General features: G+C 42.6%; 1 protein-coding gene across 1 annotated transcript in view; it reads right to left on the bottom strand.

Annotated features, from left to right (window-relative positions):
• Positions 1–3,020: 3,020 nt before the first annotated feature.
• LOC124048942 (BMP/retinoic acid-inducible neural-specific protein 1) overlaps positions 3,021–20,943 on the bottom strand; it is a 179,507-nt gene continuing 161,584 nt past the window's right edge. The window contains exons 7-8 of the mRNA XM_046370130.1: positions 16,834–17,056; positions 3,021–6,375 (exon numbers count right to left, since the gene is read on the bottom strand). Coding sequence (XP_046226086.1) covers positions 5,235–6,375; positions 16,834–17,056 — 1,364 coding nt within the window. The 3' untranslated portion in view covers positions 3,021–5,234. The remainder of the gene's footprint in view (positions 6,376–16,833; positions 17,057–20,943) is intronic.

The raw sequence follows: 20,943 nt of genomic DNA, 5'->3' as shown, positions 1-20,943 counted from the left end.
TTATTTAGTCTGCCTGGGAGCAAGACATCCTGGTCCGTGACTGGGCTGGTTTTCTTTTTGTAATCCGTGATTGACTGTAGACCCTGCCACATACCTCTTGTGTCTGAGCCATTGAATTGCGATTCTACGTTGTCTCTATACTAACGCTTAGCTTGTTTGATTGCCTTGCGGAGGGAATAGCTACACTGTTTGTATTCGGTCATGTTTCCGGTCACCTTGCCCTGATTAAAAGCAGTGGTTCAAGCTTTCAGTTTCACACGAATGCTGCCATCAATCCACGGTTTCTGGTTTGGGAATGTTTTAATCGTTGCTATGGGAACGACATCTTCAACGCACGTTCTAATGAACTCGCTCACCGAATCAGCGTTTTCGTCAATGTTGTTGTTTGACGCAATACAAAACATATCCCAGTCCATGTGATGGAAGCAGTCTTGGAGCGTGGAATCAGATTGGTCGGACCAGCGTTGAACAGACCTCAGCGCGGGAGCTTCTTGTTTTAGCTTCTGTCTGTAGGCAGGGAGAAAATGGAGTCGTGGTCAGCTTTTCCGAAAGGAGGGCGGGGGAGGGCTTTATATGCGTCGCGGAAGTTAGAATAGCAATGATCCAAGGTTTTACCATCCCTGGTTGCGCAATCGATATGCTGATACAATTTAGGGAGTCTTGTTTTCAGATTAGCCTTGTTAAAATCCCCAGCTACAATGAATGCAGCCTCAGGATATGTGGATTCCAGTTTGCAAATACTAAAAGAAAGTTCGTTCAGAGCCATAGATGTGTCAGCTTGTGGGGCAATATATACGGCTGTGATTATAATCAAAGAGAATTCCCTTGGTAGATAATGCGGTCGACATTTGATTGTGAGGAATTCTAAATCAGGTGAACAGAAGGACTTGAGTTCCTATATGTTGTTCTGACCACACCACGTCTCGTTAACCATAAAGCATACGCCCCCGCCCCTCTTCTTACCAGAAAGATGTTTGTTTCTGTCGGCGCGATGCGTGGAGAAACCAGCTGGCTGCACCGACTCCGATAGCGTCTCTCGAGTGAGCCATGTTTCCGTGAAGCAAAGAATGTGACAGTCTCTGATGTCCCTCTGGAATGCTACCCTTGCTCGGATTTCATCAACCTTGTTGTCAAGAGACTGGACATTGGCGAGAAGTATGCTAGGGAGTGATGCGCGATGTGCCCGTCTCCGGAGTCTGACCAGAAGACCGCTTCGCTTCCCTCTTTTACGAAGTCGTTTTTTTGGGTCGCCGGCTGGGATCCATTCCGTTGTCCTGGGTGAAAGGCAGAACACAGGATCCGCTTCGCGAAAGTCATATTCTTGGTCGTACTGATGGTGAGTTGACGCTGCTCTTATATTCAGTAGTTCTTCTCGACTGTATGTAATGAAACCTAAGATGACCTGGGGTACCAATGTAAGAAATAACACATAAAAAAAACAAAAAACTGCATAGTTTCCTAGGAACGCGAAGCGAGGTGGCCATCTCTGTCTGCGCCGGAAGTTAATCCTGCTGCTGTGTCTGTCAGCGTAGTGTCCAGAGCATGGAGGTGCTACCAGGAGACAGGCCAGTACATCAGGAGCAGGGCAACAACCCAGCAGCAGGACCGTTACCTCCGCCTTTGTGCAAGGAGGAGCAGGAGGAGTACTGCCAGAGCCCTGCAAAATGACCTCCAGCAGGCCACAAATGTGCATGTGTCTGCTCAAACCGTCCAAAACACACTCCGTGAGGGTGGTATGAGGGCCCGACATCCACAGGTGGGGGTTGTGCTTACAGCCCAACACTGTGCAGGAAGTTTGGCATTTGCCAGAGAACACCAAGATTGGCAAATTCGCCACTGGCGTCCTGTGCTCTTCACAGATGAAAGCAGCTTCACACTGAGCACATGTGACAGACGTGAAAGAGTCTGGAGACGCCGTGGAGAACGTTCTGCTGCCTGCAACATCCTCCAGCATGACAGGTTTGGCGGTGGGTCAGTCATGGTGTGGGGTGGCATTTCTTTGGCGGGCCTCCATGTGCTCGCCAGAGGTAGCCTGACTGCCATTAGGTACCGAGATGAGATCCTCAGACCCCTTGTGAGGCCATATGCTGGTGCGGTTGGCCCTGGGTTCCTCCTAATGCAAGACTATGCTGGACCTCATGTGGCTGGAGTGTGTCAGCAGTTCCTGCAAGAGGAAGGCATTGATGCTGTGGACTGGCCCACCCGTTCCCCAGACCTGAATCCAATTGAGTACATCTGGGACATCATGTCTCGCTCCATCCATCAACGCCATGTTGTACCACAGACTGTCCAGGAGTTGGCGGATGCTTTAGTCCAGGTCTGGGAGGAGATCCCTCAGGAGACCATCCGCCACCTCATAAGGATCATGCTCAGGCATTGTAGGGAGGTCACACAGGCATGTGGAGGCCACACACACTACTGAGCCTCATTTTGACTTGTTTTAAGGACATTACATCAAAGTTGGATCAGCCTGTATTGTGGTTTTCCACTTTTATTTTGAGTGTGACTCCAAATCCAGACCTCCATGGGTTGATAAATTTGATTTCGATTGATAATTTGTGTGTGATTTTATTGTCAGCACTTTCAACTATGTAAATATTTAATTCATTCAGATCTAGGATGTGTTATTTTAGTGTTCCCTTTATTTTTTGAGCAGTGTATTTTAGTAATCATCCACTGATCCCATCAAAAATGTAACCTTCAAACGCTAAATTACAGTTACATCACAACAAGCAGTACAAAAAGGGTTTAATGTGGTTCTGTGTGGGTGTTGTTGTGAGAACTAAACAGGACGTTTTGAATAAAGAAATAAATGCTAATCCACCATGCTGCTGTTGTCTCTCAGTTTACATGAACATTTACTTTTTAGGGTTGGTCTGGGCCTCATTGAAAGAAAAACGCATGGCATTTTTCTATGTAAACAAAGCAATGTCCAATGACAGAAATTACAACCTTGACTATATCCCATCTATTGTGACTACTGTCCAGTGTTGCGGTAAAGACAAACATTGCTCTTCTTATTAAATATAGCCTTTTAATGAGAAATAGATTATTATATGAAACATTCATTTGAAATAAGCTGATATAATGATTTCAACATAACAGCAAAAATTACATATGCAAGGTATTAGGAGCTGTATCTTCAAATGTATCCATGGAACATTGCAGTGATGTTATGCTGATAGAGCTAATGTGTGCTTGTTTCATGTATGCAGTGGTCAAAACTAACTAATTTCATATTGTATATTTCATATACTTTGATCAAAACAGTCAGAAATTACCATCCCTCTCTGAGATTCATAATGAAGTAAATAAGTTTAGAATGGAGTGTAATTGTAATTTGTGCAAGGTACACCAACAGTAATTGTGGATATTCTCAGTAATAATGGCCTCTTTTGTTCTCTTGAAATTACTATAATTCATGTTGTCTTTGATGTTATAACTATTACAACACAACGTTTCTATTTACAGGTATAATGTACATAGGAGAGACAGTGTCAGGAAATTGAGACTTCAATCTCTTACTGATGGTTAATTTTCCCACATGCACAAACCAGCCGGCCTTTAGGTAGAAAACATGTATCTCAGGATGAGATGAGCAACAGATCTGCATTGATGTGGTCTGAGTTGCTAAATTCCTTTGAATGTCTATCTTGTGTTTTAATGTTTGTACTGTAACTAAACTAAGAGCAATTGCCCTCCTCTAAGTATTTGAAAGGGATAGGTAACAGGCACTTAATAATAATATAGGTAGTGTTCTTTGATACTTCTGAGATAGTATGACGTTTGACATTATGTTCAATTCTGTAGCTATATATAGCTATAAACATATTTCATGCCGGTGCTTTCAATAAAGTATGACTAGAAATATTAAACAACCTTGTTTCTGAGGGTTAAAATCTGTTTTGCATGGTCATTAGAAAGTTAAGATCCAACGTGGCATTAAGAAAATAAAGATTAAAATCAACAGAAGTATTTGAAGCTTTTATATTTCTCATCTGTTTCTCATCTGGGTTCACTCTATTTAACAGAAATCCAATGACCTTACAATGTCATCCCATAATTCCACAGAATATACTCTCTTTGTCCACTGTGCTGTCCTCCATTTTAAATTAATTGGGGGGGGGGGGGGGGGATAACAACTACATAAAAAACAGAAATGGGACATTTTCCATGCTTTTTGAAAAATGTATGGGGTGCTTTTCCATGTCTTATGTGTACCCATGGGAAATGTATGGCTTTTATGGTGTCTGTTGCAGATGTACGTGAATGATCCATGTGCCGTAAAGCTTGACACATCAGCAGTCACAAGGTGTACATTTTGCAAAGCTGTACGAAGTAGCATTGATTGTTCATCTTCAGACCACAATATATACTCAGGCACCAGAAGAAACCACCTCATGGGAAATGCAGGTAGAATTTCAAACATGGGAGGTAAGTGCCTAAAGACAAGTTTTTAGCTTTGTCTGGATTCACTCGCTCTCAAATGACACATTCAATTAACGAACATCAATAAGCATCAGGCGAAATAAAGGTATACACATACAGTATATAAACAGCTGGCTTCCGTTATTTGACATGAAATGACTATCCGCTGCCTTATACCTTACTACACAAAGAACGGTATGCAGACTTGTCATGGATTATCAATTTTTCAAAGAGAATATATAGCTAACGCTTACAGCTTACAGTTTGCTAGGTTATTTAACCCTTAAAATGTATAAATGCCTTCATACTGTATTAAACTGTCATGTTACATATTTGTAATATTTTGTTTGTTGATAAAGCATATTCACTGAAATAAAAGGATGATATCTGGTCTGCCCTAATGTAACTAAAAAGGTTTAACTTAGTAAAGAATGGCAGTTTCAGATATAACCTTTGTTCCCTTAGAGTAAAATAAAGGCCTCTTTGTCACCAGAAGATGGATACATTTTTTTCTTATTCTCTTTTTATGCTACTTTAGGAAATGAGAGACATGCTGGGACAAATATGGTACAGTCTTTAAAGTGGTTTCTATGAATCTTCTTCTTTATCCAACTAAAAGGCTTCATCAATGTTTTGGATTTCTCTTTAACAATTACACTTACAAAGTTGTTAATAGTACATCAAAAGGCAGAACAAAAAGGTCCAACAAGAAAAAAAAGAGATAAGTAAATAAAAAGGAATATTCCCAAACAGTTATATTTTTAGTATCTGTTTGATCTTCTTTTTGTTTGTTTGTTTACTGTATCTCAGCAGAGTTTGGTAGTCAGGTGATCTGATTGTTTCAGTATCTCTGTGTTGTACATGTCCAAGGCATGGTTGACCCGGATCATCTCGCTGTTGTTCAGCTTGAGCCTGTGCTTCAGCATACATGAAAACAGGTCCAGCTGGGGTTTCCCGGGCGCCACTGGAGGGGCCAGGCGGTTAATCCGCTCCCTAATGTCCAGTAGCAAGAGCATGACAGAGGAGGAAGAGTAAAACTGAGTCCCCTGTGTGTACGACTGGTTCACCTGCTGCACGGCGCTACGGAGCAGGTCAGCGTTGAAGCGCAAGCTGTAGCCAAACACCTGGATGTCAGAGATCTTGATGTAGATCTGGCGCTTGTTAGGATCGGACAAGTCGACGGGACCGTGGCCCGTATCGTTGCGCAGCCCGGTGGGCACCTTGGCTCGGCTTCGTAGGTAGATGTGTACTGTCTCAAAGAACGTCTTCCACCGGTTGCCTAGCAGCAGGGTCCAGTTGAAGCACTGGGAGTTCCCCAACCTTGTTTTCTCCCAGCGCGGGTAGCCGTGCTCGCCAAAGGGCATGCTCCAACCCTCTGAGTGGCTGCCACTGAACGGGTTAACGTAAACAAAGAACATGGGGTCAATGCTGCTGTTGCGCATCTGGCAGATCTTCATGGACAGTCCGTTGATCATGTGGAGGTAGTCCATCCGGTTCTTGTTGCTCTTCAGGGTCAGGGACATGCGCTTGCGCCACCGTGGGTCGAAGAACGTCTCCAGGCGGATCTCGTTGCTTATGAAGGTGGTGTGGATGTAGAGACGCGAGTCCATCTTCTGGAGCAAGTACTTGAGCTCCAGGTCCTGGAAGTCCAGGTCGGTCTCGAAGCTGATGAACTGCTCGCTGCGCTCAGAGTCCACGTTCTGGGGCTCACAGCGACCTCTGTACAGCTTGTAGCCCTTATTGCAGGAGCCGCACTGCGAGATGTTGGCCAGGCTGCACATGGCACAGCTGTTGTTGCCCCCGATGATACATGGGATGGGTCTCTGGCATAGGGTGACACCTGTGTGGCACACACACGTCCTCTGGCTCTCCAGGAAGGTCCCCCAGAAACCATTCTCATTGCAGTAGAGGAAGGACTGGACCCTGTTTAGCCACTGCATCACAGACCTGGAGAATGGATAGAGAAAAAGATAATGGAAGTAAGTGAAAAGAAAGAAAGAAAGAAAGAAAGAAAGAAAGAAAGAAAGAAAGAAAGAAAGAAAGAAGCAGAAGAAGAAAAGAGGAGAAGAAGAAACAGTGTCAGAGCCAGAGTGACCGACAGGGAAAATACAACAATGGGAGGGGAGATACAGGGATAAAACAAATGCACCATTATTAATGACTGTTTAGCAAGGACAAACTCAGTGTTAAAGTCTGAGGATTAAATTCCACTGTCACTGCCACAGCCTGGTACTGTTTGTATAGGTGTAGTCATTGGAGGGGATAATGTATTCCTCAAAGACGGAGTTCCTTTATTTCCTTCATGTGGGATGGCAGCATTATTTCCTATGCAAAACGCGTCTCTTATTCTCCCTCAGGCATCCCTTTCTGTCAACTTGACAGTACTGAAACGCTCTACTGGGAGACTGTGAGATGAGGGTGAATCCAGAATCCTGATTTCTAGGAGAGGATTGAGAGGATGAGCTAAAGGTTAGCCTGATATGCTAATGAACCGGCATGGTAACAACGACGGATGACCTGGTGCTTGAAAGGCCAGGGAGCCCAAGCCATCCCAAAATGAACCATGGGTAGGGCATAGGAAGGGGAGAGAGGAAACACTCTTCAGACTTAAACTACTTTTTCTCCTCTGGGATGTGAAATAGGTTGAAGGATATGAGGATTTGAGGATTAATGTACAATTATAATGAGACATATTCCAAAAAGTGAAAACTGCTTTAGCTGTATGGATACATGATTGGAAAGTTTTACTTTGAGTTAGCACTGATTCTGAACAAATTAAGTTCAGATCTGAGAAAATATATTTGAATCCATTTAACATTTTCATCTTTGAAGTGTCTTTACTTAGCAATTCTTGCATCAACCTGAATCCATTACTTTGTGAACACTGATTAAACTGACAAAAAGCAGATGTACTTATAAGGCAGTCTTCATAATGTCTGCACATATTTTCAGTCCTACCCAGATAAAAGTCCCTATCTCTTTGTGTTCCCCTTAACTGAGGAGTATCCAAGGATAAGAGTAACATTATGAAATATCAAAGACAAGACTGAATGTATGTCCCGCAACATTGACCCTACTATGCACTTTGAGAAAATAATGCTTTTGTTGACGGCCACAAATTCATCCCGCTCTTATCGCTACAGGACATAAAGACAAAGCCAATGGCCATTGTGTTGGACTGTAAAATAGGTTCCAGTGCTCATGTAAGAGCATCTTGAATCTTGAGAGGAATCTTGAATGTTTCACATTCATCTTGAGAGGAGATTGATAAATGTACCATGATTAAACAAACAAAGGTGACAGACACAACTTATAGACAGGTTTTCAATTATGTTTGTAGCAAGGATAAACTGTACAGAACACCATTTTGACAAACTTGTCTCCAAAGCTTCAGAGAACACAATACACTAAGAAAAAAAGGTTATATTGAGATACTAAAAGGGTTAATCGACTGTCCCCATAGGAGAACCCTTTGAAGAACCATTTTTGTTTCCCAGTATAAGAGGGACGGCAGGGTATCCTAGTGGTTAGAGCGTTGGATTAGTAACCGGAAGGTTGCAAGTTCAACCCCCCCCAGCTGACAAGGTACAAATCTGTTGTTCTGCCCCTGAACAGGCAGTTAACCTAGGCCATCATTGAAAATAATAATTTGTTCTGACCTGACTTGCCTGGTAAAAAAAAAGAAAAAAAGATTGACTTCCATGTAGAACCCTTTCCACAGAGGGTTCCACATGGAACTAAAAAAAGGTTCTCCCTGGAATCAAAAAGAGTTCTCCTATGGGGACAACCCTTTTCTTTTAAGAGTGTAGCCCTCTGGCATTGACGCAAAACTTGAGGTATAAGGCCCTCGTCTTCCTTTTCCCTGCATTCGGATACTTATTGGACTATTGAGAAATATTTTGCTGCATAATCTACAGATTCTACGCATTATCACAAATGAAAAAACTAAATACATTTAAAATATTTTGCGGACGTTTACGCCACAAAGATTGAACCATTCCTATTAGTTTTATTATATATTCATTTACATATGAGAGGCAGGCATACTCATATTATTCCATATATCCCCCCTTGAATTCATTGTCAATAACTGGAGTTTTGTGTGTGTGTGGTCGGTGCCGTTTAAGAATACGGAGGAGGTTTTTTGGGGGGGAGCATGGCCTTTTTTCTATTACAGGATATTGGACGACTGTCATTCATTTTCCATTCACCCAGCTCAATGTAACATCGATATGTTTCTGCTACTACACGATTCTCACATTTTCCCTATACCCATCATGAGGTTGCTACAACGTAGGCTACGAATTAAAGTTTACAATGTAGGTGAATAGGTTGAGAGAAAAATTTGAGAAATCAAAGTGACCGACAGTGACACAAATATATTTGAATCCATTTAACATTTTCATCTTTGCAGTGTCTTTACTTAGCAATTCTTGCATCAACCTGAATCCATTACTTTGTGAACACTGATTAAACTGACAAAAAGCAGATGTACTTATAAGGCAGTCTTCATAATGTCTGCATATATTTTCAGTCCTACCCAGATAAAAGTCCCTATCTCTTTGTGTTCCCCTTAACTGAGGAGTATCCAAGGATAAGAGTAACATTATGAAATAACAAAGACAAAACTGAATGCATGTCCCGCAACATTGACCCTACTATGCACTTTGAGAAAATAATGCTTTTGTTGACGGCCACAAATTCATCCCGCTCTTATCTCTACAGGACATAAAGACAAAGCCAATGGCCATTGTGTTGGACTGTAAAATAGGTTCCAGTGCTCATGTAAGAGCATCTTGAATCTTGAGAGGAATCTTGAATGTTTCACAGAGGAGATTGATAAATGTACCATAATTAAACAAACCAAGTTGACAGACAAAACTTATAGACAGGTTTTCAATTATGTTTGTAGCAAGGATAAACTGTACAGAACACCATTTTGACAAACTTGTCTCCAAAGCTTCAGAAAACACAATACACTAAGAAAAAAAGGTTATATTGAGATACTAAAAGGGTTATTCGACTGTCCCCATATGAGAACCCTTTGAAGAACCATTTTTGGTTGAGTTTTGTGTGTGTGTGGTCGGTGCCATTTAAGAATACGGAGGAGGTTTTTGGGGGGGAGCATGGCCTTTTTTCTATTACAGCATATTGGACGACTGTCATTCATATTCCATTCACCCAGCTCAATGTAACATCAATATGTTTCTGCTACTACACGATTCTCACATTTTCCCTATACCCATCATGAGGTTGCTACAACTTAGGCTACGAATTAAAGTTTACAGTGTAGGTGAATAGGTCGAGAGAACATTTTGAGAAATCAAAGTGACCGACAGTGACACATTCAATACCACATTGTACACTCCTGCCTGCATCTACTAGCTGATCTAGGGTGTATTCATTAGTCCAGTTGCAAACAAGAGTTTCTATTGGACAAATTTGTATATCCTCGTTTCATTCCATTTGCTTCCCTTTAAGAAATGTTTTTCAACAGAATTTGTCGTAATGAATACACCCCGATAGCCCACACACAGTTCACTTTCATAGCAGCCACAAACAAACAGCATGATCACTTTGCTCGTTGAATGATTCCTTCTCGCATCTACACGCTGTCCTCCTCTCACCTTTTCCCTTCGCTTGTGAAGTTCAGTGCACAACACAACAGCTGTCTTTGACCAGGCGAAAAAACCTTTCCAAGCCAAGCCTTCATATCATAACCACTAAATGCTATACACATCCTACATTGTTGTCACCACATTAGCTAACTCAGAGTTAACATAGCTACTAGATACAATTTTGCAGTATAGTGTTCAGCCAGTTACACCGTCAGGCACCAGTGACAATAAATTAAAACAACCAAAAGATTATAAAATCAAATTAAAATAAATTAAAATAAAGCAGAGCCCTCACTGCTGCTCGATCATCCTATTTTTCCAACTTAATTGAGGAAAAACAGAACAATCTTAAATTTATTTTTGATACTGTCACACAGAAAACTAAAAAGCAGCATTCCCCAAGTGAGGATGGCTTTCACTTCAGCAGTAATAAATTCATGAACATCTTTGAGGAAAAGATCATGATCATTAGAAAGCAAATTACGGAATCCTCTTTAAATCTGCGTATTCCTCCAAAGCTCAGTTGTCCTGAGTCTGCACAACTCTGACAGGACCTAGATTGAAGAGAGACACTCAAGTGTTTTAGCACTTAATCACTTGACACATTGATGAAAATAACCATGGCCTCTAAACCTTCAAGCTGCATACTGGACCCTATTCCAACTAAACTACTGAAGGAGCTGCTTCCTGTGCTTGGCCCTCCTATGTTGAACATAATACACGGCTCTCTATCCAACGGGTGTGTACCAAACTCACTAAAAGTGGCAGTAATAAAGCCTCTCTTGAAAGAGCCAAACCTTGACTCACAAAATATAAAAAACTATTGGCCTATATCGAATTAGAAAAAGATGTTGCGCAGCAACTCACTGCTTTCCTGAAGACAAACAATGTATACGAAATGCTTCAGTCTGGTTTTAGACCCCATCATAGCACTGAGACTGCACTTGTGAAGGTGGTAAATGACCTTTTAATGGCATCAGACCAAGGCTCTGCATCTGTCCTTGTGCTCCTAGACCTTAGTGCTGCTTTTGATACCATCGATCACCACATTCTTTTGGAGAGATTGGAAACCCAAATTGGTCTTCACGGACAAGTTCTGGCCTGGTTTATCTGTCGAAAAGATATCCGTTTGTCTCTGTGAATGATTTGACCTCTGACAAATCAACTGTAAATTTCGGTGTTCCTCAAGGTTCCATTTTAGGACCACTATTGTTTTCACTATATATTTTACCTCTTGGGGATGTCATTTGAAAACATAATGTTAACTTTCACTGCTATGCGGATGACACACAGCTGAACATTTCAATGAAACATGGTGAAGCCCCAACATTGCCCTCGCTAGAAGCCTGTGTTTCAGACATAAGGAAGTGGATGTCTGCAAACTTTCTACTTTTAAACTCGGACAAAACAGAGATGCTAGATCTAGGTCCCAAGAAACAAAGAGATCTTCTGTTGAAGTTGACAATTAATCTTGATGGTTGTACAATCGTCTCAAATAAAACTGCGAAGGACCTCGGCATTACTCAGGACCCTGATCTCTCTTTTGACAAACATATTGAGACTGTTTCAAGGACAGCTTTTTTCCATCTACGTAACATTACAAAAATCTGAAACATTCTGTACAAAAAAAGATGCAGAAAAATGTATCCATGCTTTTGTTACTTCTAGGTTAGACTACTGCAATGCTCTACTTTCCGGCTACCCAGATAAAGCACTAAGTAAACTTCAGTTAGTGCTAAATACGGCTGCTAGAATCCTGACTAGAACAAATAAATGTGATCATATTACTCCAGTGCTAGCCTCCCTACACTGGCATCCCGTTAAGGCAAGGGCTGATTTCAAGGTTTTGCTGCTAACCTACAAAGCATTAAATGGGCTTACTCCTACCTATCTCTCTGATTTGGTCCTGCCGTACATACCTACACGTATGCTATGGTCACAAGACGCAGGCCTCCTAATTGTCCCTAGAATTTCTAAGCAAACAGCTGGAGGCAGGGCTTTCTCCTATAGAGCTCCATTTTTATGGAATGGTCTGCTTACCCATGTGAGAGACGTAGACTAAGTTTCAACCTTTAAGTCTTTACTGAAGACTCATCTCTTCAGTGGTTCCTATGATTGAGTGTAGACTGGCCCAGGAGTGTGAAGGTGAATGGAAAGGCTCTGGAGCAACGAACCGCCCTTGCTGTTCCCCTCTCTCCACTGGGATTCTCTGCCTCTAACCCTATTACAGGGGCTGAGTCACTGGCTTACTGGTGCTCTTTCATGCTGTCCCTAGGAGGGGTGCATCACTTGAGTAGGTTGAGTCACTGACTAGGGTCAATTTGTTAAATCTGGAGTACGTCTCGGCTGGAGTGATGTAAAGCTCACCGCCATTGGACTCAGGAGCAGTGGAAACGCGTTCTCTGGAGTGATGAATCAAGCTTCACCATCTTGCAATCTGGTGAACGAATCTGGGTTTGACGGATCTCAGGAGAACACTACCTGCTCAAATTCATAGTGCCAACTGTACATTTTGGAGGAGGAGGAATAATGGTCTGGGGCTGTTTTTCATGGTTTGGTCTAGGACACTTAGTTCCTATGATGGGAAATCTTAACGCTACAGCATACAATGACATTCTAGACGATTTTGTGGAAAGCCCTTTCCTGTTTCAGCATAACAACGCCCCCATGCACAAAGTGAGGTCCATACAGAAATGGTTTGTCAAGATTGGTGTGGAAGAACTTGACTGGCCTGCACAGAGCCCTGACCTCACCCCATCGAATACCATTGGGATGAATTGGAACACCAACTGTGAGCCAGGCCTAATCGCCCAACATCAGTGTCCGACCTCACTTATGTTCTTGTGGCTGAATGGAAGAAAGTCCCTTTAGCAATGTTCCAACATCTAGTAGAAAGCCTTCCCAGAAGAGTGGAGGCTGTTGTAAGAGCATAGGAGGGCCAACTCCATATTAATGCCCATGATTTTGGAAGTAGATGTTCTACGAGCAGGTGTCCACATTCTTTTGGTCATGTAGTGTATCCATAACCCTGTCAAAGTCGGTAAACATGCTAAAGTCTGTCTAAGGATAATTACTTTGATACATAGACACAGATGCCGATTATTTGGTCGGGAGTTATGCTATTTGATATTGGTTACCATTAAAAACATATTGTTTTTACCTTGTAACACATCTCATGTTTTTCTAATGTGATAAACTGCCGCTTATGGTACCAGCATTGTGGGTTTGATTCCCACAGTGGCCCAGTATGGAAATGCATGCACTCAATATTGTAAGTTGCTTTTGATAAGAGCTTCTGCTGAATGACTTAAATGACAAATGACTGCAATTAGAGCTAGCCAACACTGAGGGACAGAGACTTATCTGAGGCCTTTCATATGTGGAGACGGACGCCACGCTTTGGTTGCTCATTTAATTACAGTCGGTTCTTTGATGGAATAACACATTTATCTTAGAGATATGGCGTATGTGTCCATGAAATGGCAACCAGGCTTAAATAAGCAAACACCATCCTTCACTGTAGCTCAAGCTTAAGCCTATGAAAATATGACTTACGCACATGGTTCATGGTTGTGTAGTCATTTGTTTATGCAGAGGGCCAGGAGTATTTCTTGACCATGAGATCTGACCAGGAAAAACGTAGTGGCTCACAGTAAAACACAAAATCTCATGATCCTAGTTCTGCAGTACATCCAGTACCACAGCATGCTAAAAAGAAACCGGCGATGAAGCTCTACTCTGTGCTGCTTTGAATATGCCACTCATTATCCCTGCAAAAACACCATCAATGTTTAAACGGGTACGGTCCAGCTATGCGTGTAGATTGCCTGTGGATTGTGTAACAGTGATTATTGGTAGAGATTTAAAACCTCTACAGGATCGGTGTCCTCTCCACAGGATGGTTGAGCTAACATAGGCTAATGTGATTAGCATGAGGCTGTAAGTAACAAGAACATTTCCCAGGATATAGACATATCCGATATGGGCAGAAAGCTTAAATTCTTGTTAATTTAACTTCACTGTCCAAATTACAGTAGCTATTACAGTGAAAGAATACCATGTTATTCTTTGAGGAGAGTGCACAGTTATGAACTTCAAAATGTATTAATAAACCAGTTAGGCACATTTGGGCAGTCTTTATACAACATTTCGAATAGAAATGCAATGGTTCATTGGATTAGTCTAAATCTTTGCACATACATTGTTGCCATCTAGTGGCCAAAATCTAAATTCTGCGTAGATTCCTAAGTCATATATTGGCCTTTCTCTTGCATTTCAAAGACGCATTTTTTTCCTTTACATTATCTTTTACCAGTTGTAATGTGCTATATTCCTCTACATTAATTTCACATTTCCACAAATGTCAAAGTGTCCTTTCAAATGCTATCAAAAATATGCATTTCCTTGCTTCAGGTCCTGAGCTACAGGCAGTTAGATTTGGGTATGTCATTTTAGGCGAAAATTGAAAAAAGGGTCAGATCCTTAAGATGATCAATTAGACTATAGGGAGCAGACAGAGGTCAAGCCACAACAATCAAAGTCCTCCCTGGGTTTCCCCCTGCAGGTCTGGAGCCAAGTAGCCTTCCACAGTAGGGTCACACTGTGGAGAAACCTCCTCCAAACCTGGAGAGACTGGACTAATATTGTTAATATTGTTACTGCAGTTGTCCAAGGCTCTCCACTACCGGAGTCCGAGGGGGACTACAGCAGCCTTGCTCCCTATTATTATAGACTTGTGTCCCGTCAGCGGGCAGTAGATCAGTAGAAGGGCTTGCTTGGTTGTAACAGGCAGTCTTTTCTCTCTCCAACTCGGCTCTTCAGGGCAAAGGCCATGCCACCAGAGAGGCTGGGCCTTCAGTTCAATTCTGAGCAGCAGGACAACAAGGTCTACTGCTGCCTCTACCAGTGCTGGATGTACTGGTGCTGGTGTGGATTTGTGTGCTTTTTAAATAGAGTTGCATTGCACTATATTGCATACAGATTTAGATGAAATTCAGAACAAGATTTCACCTTAACTTATCCTCAAAGCTGTGGGAGTGCACAGCCTACCTGCTAATATGTGTGCTTGAATATAAAAACAAATTGTTCAACCAGTTATTTATGTATATGAACTAAGCCCAACAGCAAGGGACTAATTCATCATATCAGCCCTGTGTACTGTATGTCTCCAGAGAAAACAAACAGTACTATCACTATGTCTAGTTTATGTTGTATTGGTGGTATCAAAGAGAAACATGGATGTGGCTACTGGTCTGAAGGAAATTATGCCTGTTGACACAGTGCATCGCTTACTTCCACGGATGCATGCGCACACGCAAACATACACACACAGACACACAATAATTCACAGACACGCACTCACACACGCACACGCACACGCACACACACACACACACACACACACACACACACACACACACACACACACACACACACACACACACACACACACACACACAGACACACGCACGCACACACACACACACACACACACACACACACACACACACACACACACACACACACACACACACACACACACACACACACACACACACACACACACACACACACACACACACACACACACACACACACACACAGTACAGAAACAAATAAACAAACAGTTTCTCTTCACAGTGCCATCAGGCATCCTTGATGTGTGCTCTGCCGAGCACGGAGTATGTACTGCTTTGATAAACCCTTCGAACAAACCCTTTGCCAAAGCATGCATCCGAGCGTGGGTGTGTTCCTTCTACCTGAGTGACAGTTGACAGCTGCTTGTTCCTTAACCACATAAACATACATTTTTGTGGATTTTCTCTTTCTATTTGTATATTAACATTCATCCAAGTTCACATTTTGGGATATTTTCACGTCAAGCATTTAGTGTGTTATTTCAGCCCATGTTGTCTGGTATATTTTGGGGTTGTCACGACTCCTACCGAAGATGGCTCCCCTTTTCGTTTGGGTGGCGCTCGGCGGTCGTCGTCACCGGCCTACTAGCTGCCACTGACCTTTCCCTCCCCCTCCTTGTCTGTTTATTATTTACGCCTGTTGTTAATTAGGTTTATTAGTTGGGCTTTATTAGCCAGCCGGCCCGCCTGCTGGGTGTGCAGGATTGTTTTATGTGTACTCATTATACACGCCTGTAAGTCACAGTTGTTCGTGTACGTGTGTTTTTTTTGGGACTGTTTAGTTACCCTGTGTTTTTGGGGCATTTGTTTTGAGTGGCGTCTGCTTTCACCTGGTTGGTGAAAAAAGTAGTAGCGCTACTCTGAACTCTCTGTCTCATGCGTCTGACTCCTTCCTCCACTACACCCCAGGCATTATAGGGGTGGAATGAATGACTCCATTTCAGACAGCATAGCACAGTGCCATGTCTGCAGCAACACGTGCTGTCTGTAGTCACAGTAGGTGATGGCACATTGTGCACTGACCTGTCCAGAGACTCCCACCGTTAGATAATCTTTCATCCTAAATAGTGAAATACTAGGTAGGACTGGGGGTCATTGGGTGTTTACATGATTTTATGGACAGAAAACTATAGCAGCCAGCAAATTCAAAGTCAAAATGCATCACATACAGTATTCACATACAGTACTTCAACAGGCAGCACTGAAACCCCTTTACCTCTACCTATGTTGCAGTTTATCTCTGACTATATGTGAAAACACCCTTGAGTGGTACCGTGTTCCACAACATCAGCATCAAAATGCTATATTATCCAAAACAATGCAGCATTATAAGGGTTACATAATGCCTTTTTACTGCTTCTGAGACCCACCTCTCCCTAGGCATCTGGTGGTTGGGGTTGTGGTGGCAGCGGATGCTGAGGCCAAAGAGCTTGCGGGCAGTGCGCTGGATCTTGAGCCTCTGGGTCTCCAGGGAGCTCTGGAGCAGGCGGTAGCGGGCCTGCAGGTCCCAGTCACTGCCCCAGAGGAGGTGGACACTGCTGACCGGCAGGAAGTGGGTGGAGGGCAGCCTCTTCAGGAACGACTTAAACTCGTCTGGAGGAGGGAGAGAGAGGGAGGGTGAGTGAGAGAGAGAGATATTGAGGGAAACAAACAAAGACTGTCTGTTGTCAGTGAACTTTGGGTCAGTCATCTTTTCTTACAGTTCTCATGGGTTTCAACTGAAGCTTAAGTGGAATGATGCATTACATGCCTTGAATTAAGCTCTCAAAATACCATTGGCATTTATCATGTTGATAACATCTGCTCAAACTAAAATACTCTCGATGAATATGAATCCACCGTTTTCTACCCTTGTTTTAAAAATGTCTAGGCACTTCATCTTAGAAATCTCTTCAGTGAATTCATTGCAGCCAATGACCTTGAGCGACTCAAACTCATTTTGTGTGTCCTCTATAATATATAAATATATATATATATATATATGTATGGCTGTCAGGTTTTATTTGGCTCCTTTTATTACTTGTTAATAATATATAAGTACGAACCCTGTCAGGTAGATCCTGAGCGACTCCCTTTGGGAGTAACCAGTCTTCTCTGTACTTCACTATTCTGACTTGATCAGTAGGGGATGAGACAGGGGATGCTTGGTGATGTGACTGAGTGTTTGGCCAGAAATGGGTCATTCGCTAGGCATTTGGAATATGGTGGTTTGTTGATAGGGTTTCTCCAACTGAAACAATGCAGATAGCGTTTTGATTGTAACTGTTTTATAATGATGACATCTGTTTTGAAGGGCACATGTTCAATTTTGCAAGCTGTATCAACAGAAGTTATCGTTTCAACCTTTGGTTCATGCAGGAGGCTGTGCTGATTGCATAGTGTGTGGCTTCCCTATCTGACTGAATGACAATATATCCTCACACCCATTTAGCCTGTGGCGTGCTTAGTGAAACCTGGCTGAGGTGGTAGAGAGAATTGACTGTTTACGATTAACTCCTGGAGACTTTTTCTAAAACAGAAGATGTTCCAATGGGCCCTTGAATTATTCATCCCCACTTTATTGCAGATTGGCTTCAAGAAGTTATCGTAGAAGGTGTAGAAGGTGACTCGCGTAAAATGCAGACACGCCCGATAAAAAACCAGCTGACAGTATGAATTTAGAGCTTACTGTTAGTGGATATACCATTATACCACTGTTTTCTGTGGATATTGGATGCTGTAAAGACCTGCTTCTGTTCTACTGAATGACAGATCGGCCATTAATGCCTAGCTGAGGTCTATATGCAAACGTACATTCATAACTGGCCTCTCCAGAGACGGAAACCAGTGACGGAAGCCAAGAAAGGAGCTAAATCATGGGATATCCTTATCATTTGCATCCCTCTTTATTGCTTTGTTAGGCCTAGATTCACTCAGATCAAGCCTTAACCGGCCATAGCATACACCTGCATAGCAGAAGTTTTGGCGGTGTCAGAGGGGGAACTGTGTTGGAGCTGTCAAATCGGTGAACAGCTGCTCTTGCGATCACTACCAAGAAGCTACGCCCAACCCACTCGTGTTAGAAGTTCAGCGAGAGAAAGTGTTAGGCAAAAATGGTACCTTTTTTCTGCTTTTACTTTAGGAATAACCACCTAAATGAGGAACTCAATTTAACCTGGCGTAATACCCTAGATGTAGTCGCAGTCCTAAAAACAAAAAAACATTTGTCATAAGAAACTAGCTCCCTGGTACACAGAAAATACCCGAGCTCTGAAGCAAGCTTCTAGAAAATTGGAACTGAAATGCTGCCACACCAAACTGGAAGTCTTCCGACCAGCTTGGAAAGACAGTACCGTGCAGTATCAAAGAACCCTCACTGCTGCTCTATCATCCTATTTTTCCAACTTTAATTGAGAATAATAAGAACAATCCAAAATGTATTTTTGATACTATCGCAAAGCTAACTAAAGAAAACAACATTCCCCAAGAGAGGATGGCTTTCACTTCAGCAGTGATAAATTCATGAACTTCTTTGACGAAAAGATCATCATCATTAGAAAGCAAGTGACACTCCTTTTTAAATCTGCGTACTCCTCCAAGGCTCAGTTGCCCTGAGTCTGCACAACTCTGCCAGGACTTAGGATCAAGGGAGACACTCAAGTTTTTAAATTATAAACCCAGCACAAAAAGAAATGTCCTCTCACTGTTAACTGTGTTAATTTTCAACTAACATATAATTTGTAAATATTTGTATGAACATAACAAGATTCAACAACTGAGACAAAAACTGAACATGTTCCACAGACATGTGACTAACATAAATTAAATAATGTGTCCCTGAACAAAGGGGGGGAGTCAAAATCAAAAGTAACAGTCAGTATCTGGTGTGGCCACCAGCTGCATTAAGTACTCCAGTGCATCTCCTCCTCAAGGACTGCATCTGATTTTCCAGTTCTTGTTGTGAGATGTTACCCCACTCTTCCACCAAGGCACCGGCAAGTTCCTGGACATTTCCTGGACATTTCTTGGGGGAATGGCCCTTACCCTCACCCTCCGATCCTGTAACGCACAGCATTGAGATTGCCTGCCATGACAACAAGCTCAGTCTGATGATGCTGTGACACACAGCCCCAGACCATAATGGACCCTCAACCTCCAAATCAATCCCACTCCAGAGTACAGGCCTCGGTGTAATGCCCATTCCTTTGACAATAAACGTGAATCCGACCATCACCCCAGGTGAGACAAAATCATGACTCGTCAGTGAAGAACACTTTTTGCCAGTCCTGTCTGGTCCAGCGACGGTGGGTTTGTGCCCATAGGTGACGTTGTTGCTGGAGATGTCTGGTGAGGACCTGCCTTACGACAGGCCTACAAGCCCTCAGTCCTGCCTCTCTCAGCCTATTGCGAACAGTCTGATCACTGATGGAGGGATTGTGCGTTCCCGGTGTAACTCGGGCAGTTGTTGTTGCCATCCAGTACCTGTCCCACAGGTGTGATGTTCGGATGTACCGATCCTGTGCAGGTGTTGTTACATGTGGTCTGCCACTGCGAGGACAATCAGCTGTCCATCCTGTCTCCCTGTAACTCTGTCTTAGGCGTCTCACAGTACAGACATTGCAATTTATTGCCCTGGCCACATCTGCAGTCCTCATGCCTTCTTGCAGCATGCCTAATGCACCTTCACGCAGAGGAGCAGGGACCCTCAGCATCTTTCTTTTGGTGTTTTTCAGAGTCAGTAGAAAGGCCTCTTTAGTGTCCTAAGTTTTCATAACTGTGACCTTAACTGCCTACAGTCTGTAAGCTGTTAGTGTCTTAACGACCGTTCCACAGGTGCATGTTCATTAATTGTTTATGGTTCATTGAACAAGCATGGGAAACAGTGTTTAAACCCTTTGCAATGAAGATCTGTGAAGTTATTTGAATTATTACGCATTATCTTTGAAAGACAGGGTCCTGAAAAGGGGATGTTTCTTCTTTTTTGCTGAATTTATATCTCTTGACACATTTATGAAAATAATCATGGCCTCGAAATCTTCAAGCCTCATACTGGACCCTACTCCTCTGAAAAATCAACTGTAAATTTTGGTGTTCCTCAAAGCTCCGTTTTAGGACCACTATTGTTTTCACTATATATTTTACCTCTTGAAGATGTCATTCAGAAACATAATGTTAACTTTCACTGCTATGCGGACAACACACAGCTGTACATTTCGATCAAACTTGGTGAAGCCCCAAAATTAGCCTGCCTGGAAGCCTGTATGTCACACCCTGACCATAGTTTGCTTTGTATGTTTCTATGTTTTGTTTGGTCAGGGTGTGATCTGAGTGGGCATTCTATGTTGTGTGTCTAGTTTGTCTGTTTCTGTGTTTGGCCTGATATGGTTCTCAATCAGAGGCAGGTGTTAGTAATTGTCTCTGATTGGGAACCATATTTAGGTAGCCTGTTTGGTGTTGAGTTTTGTGGGTGATTGTTCCTGTCTCTGTGTTTGCACCAGATA

Source organism: Oncorhynchus gorbuscha, linkage group LG11 (genome assembly GCF_021184085.1).
Source record: "Oncorhynchus gorbuscha isolate QuinsamMale2020 ecotype Even-year linkage group LG11, OgorEven_v1.0, whole genome shotgun sequence".
Classification (NCBI taxonomy): domain Eukaryota; kingdom Metazoa; phylum Chordata; class Actinopteri; order Salmoniformes; family Salmonidae; genus Oncorhynchus; species Oncorhynchus gorbuscha.
The sequence above is the reverse complement of the archived record's forward strand: the minus strand, read 5'-3'. Positions and strand labels throughout refer to the sequence as shown.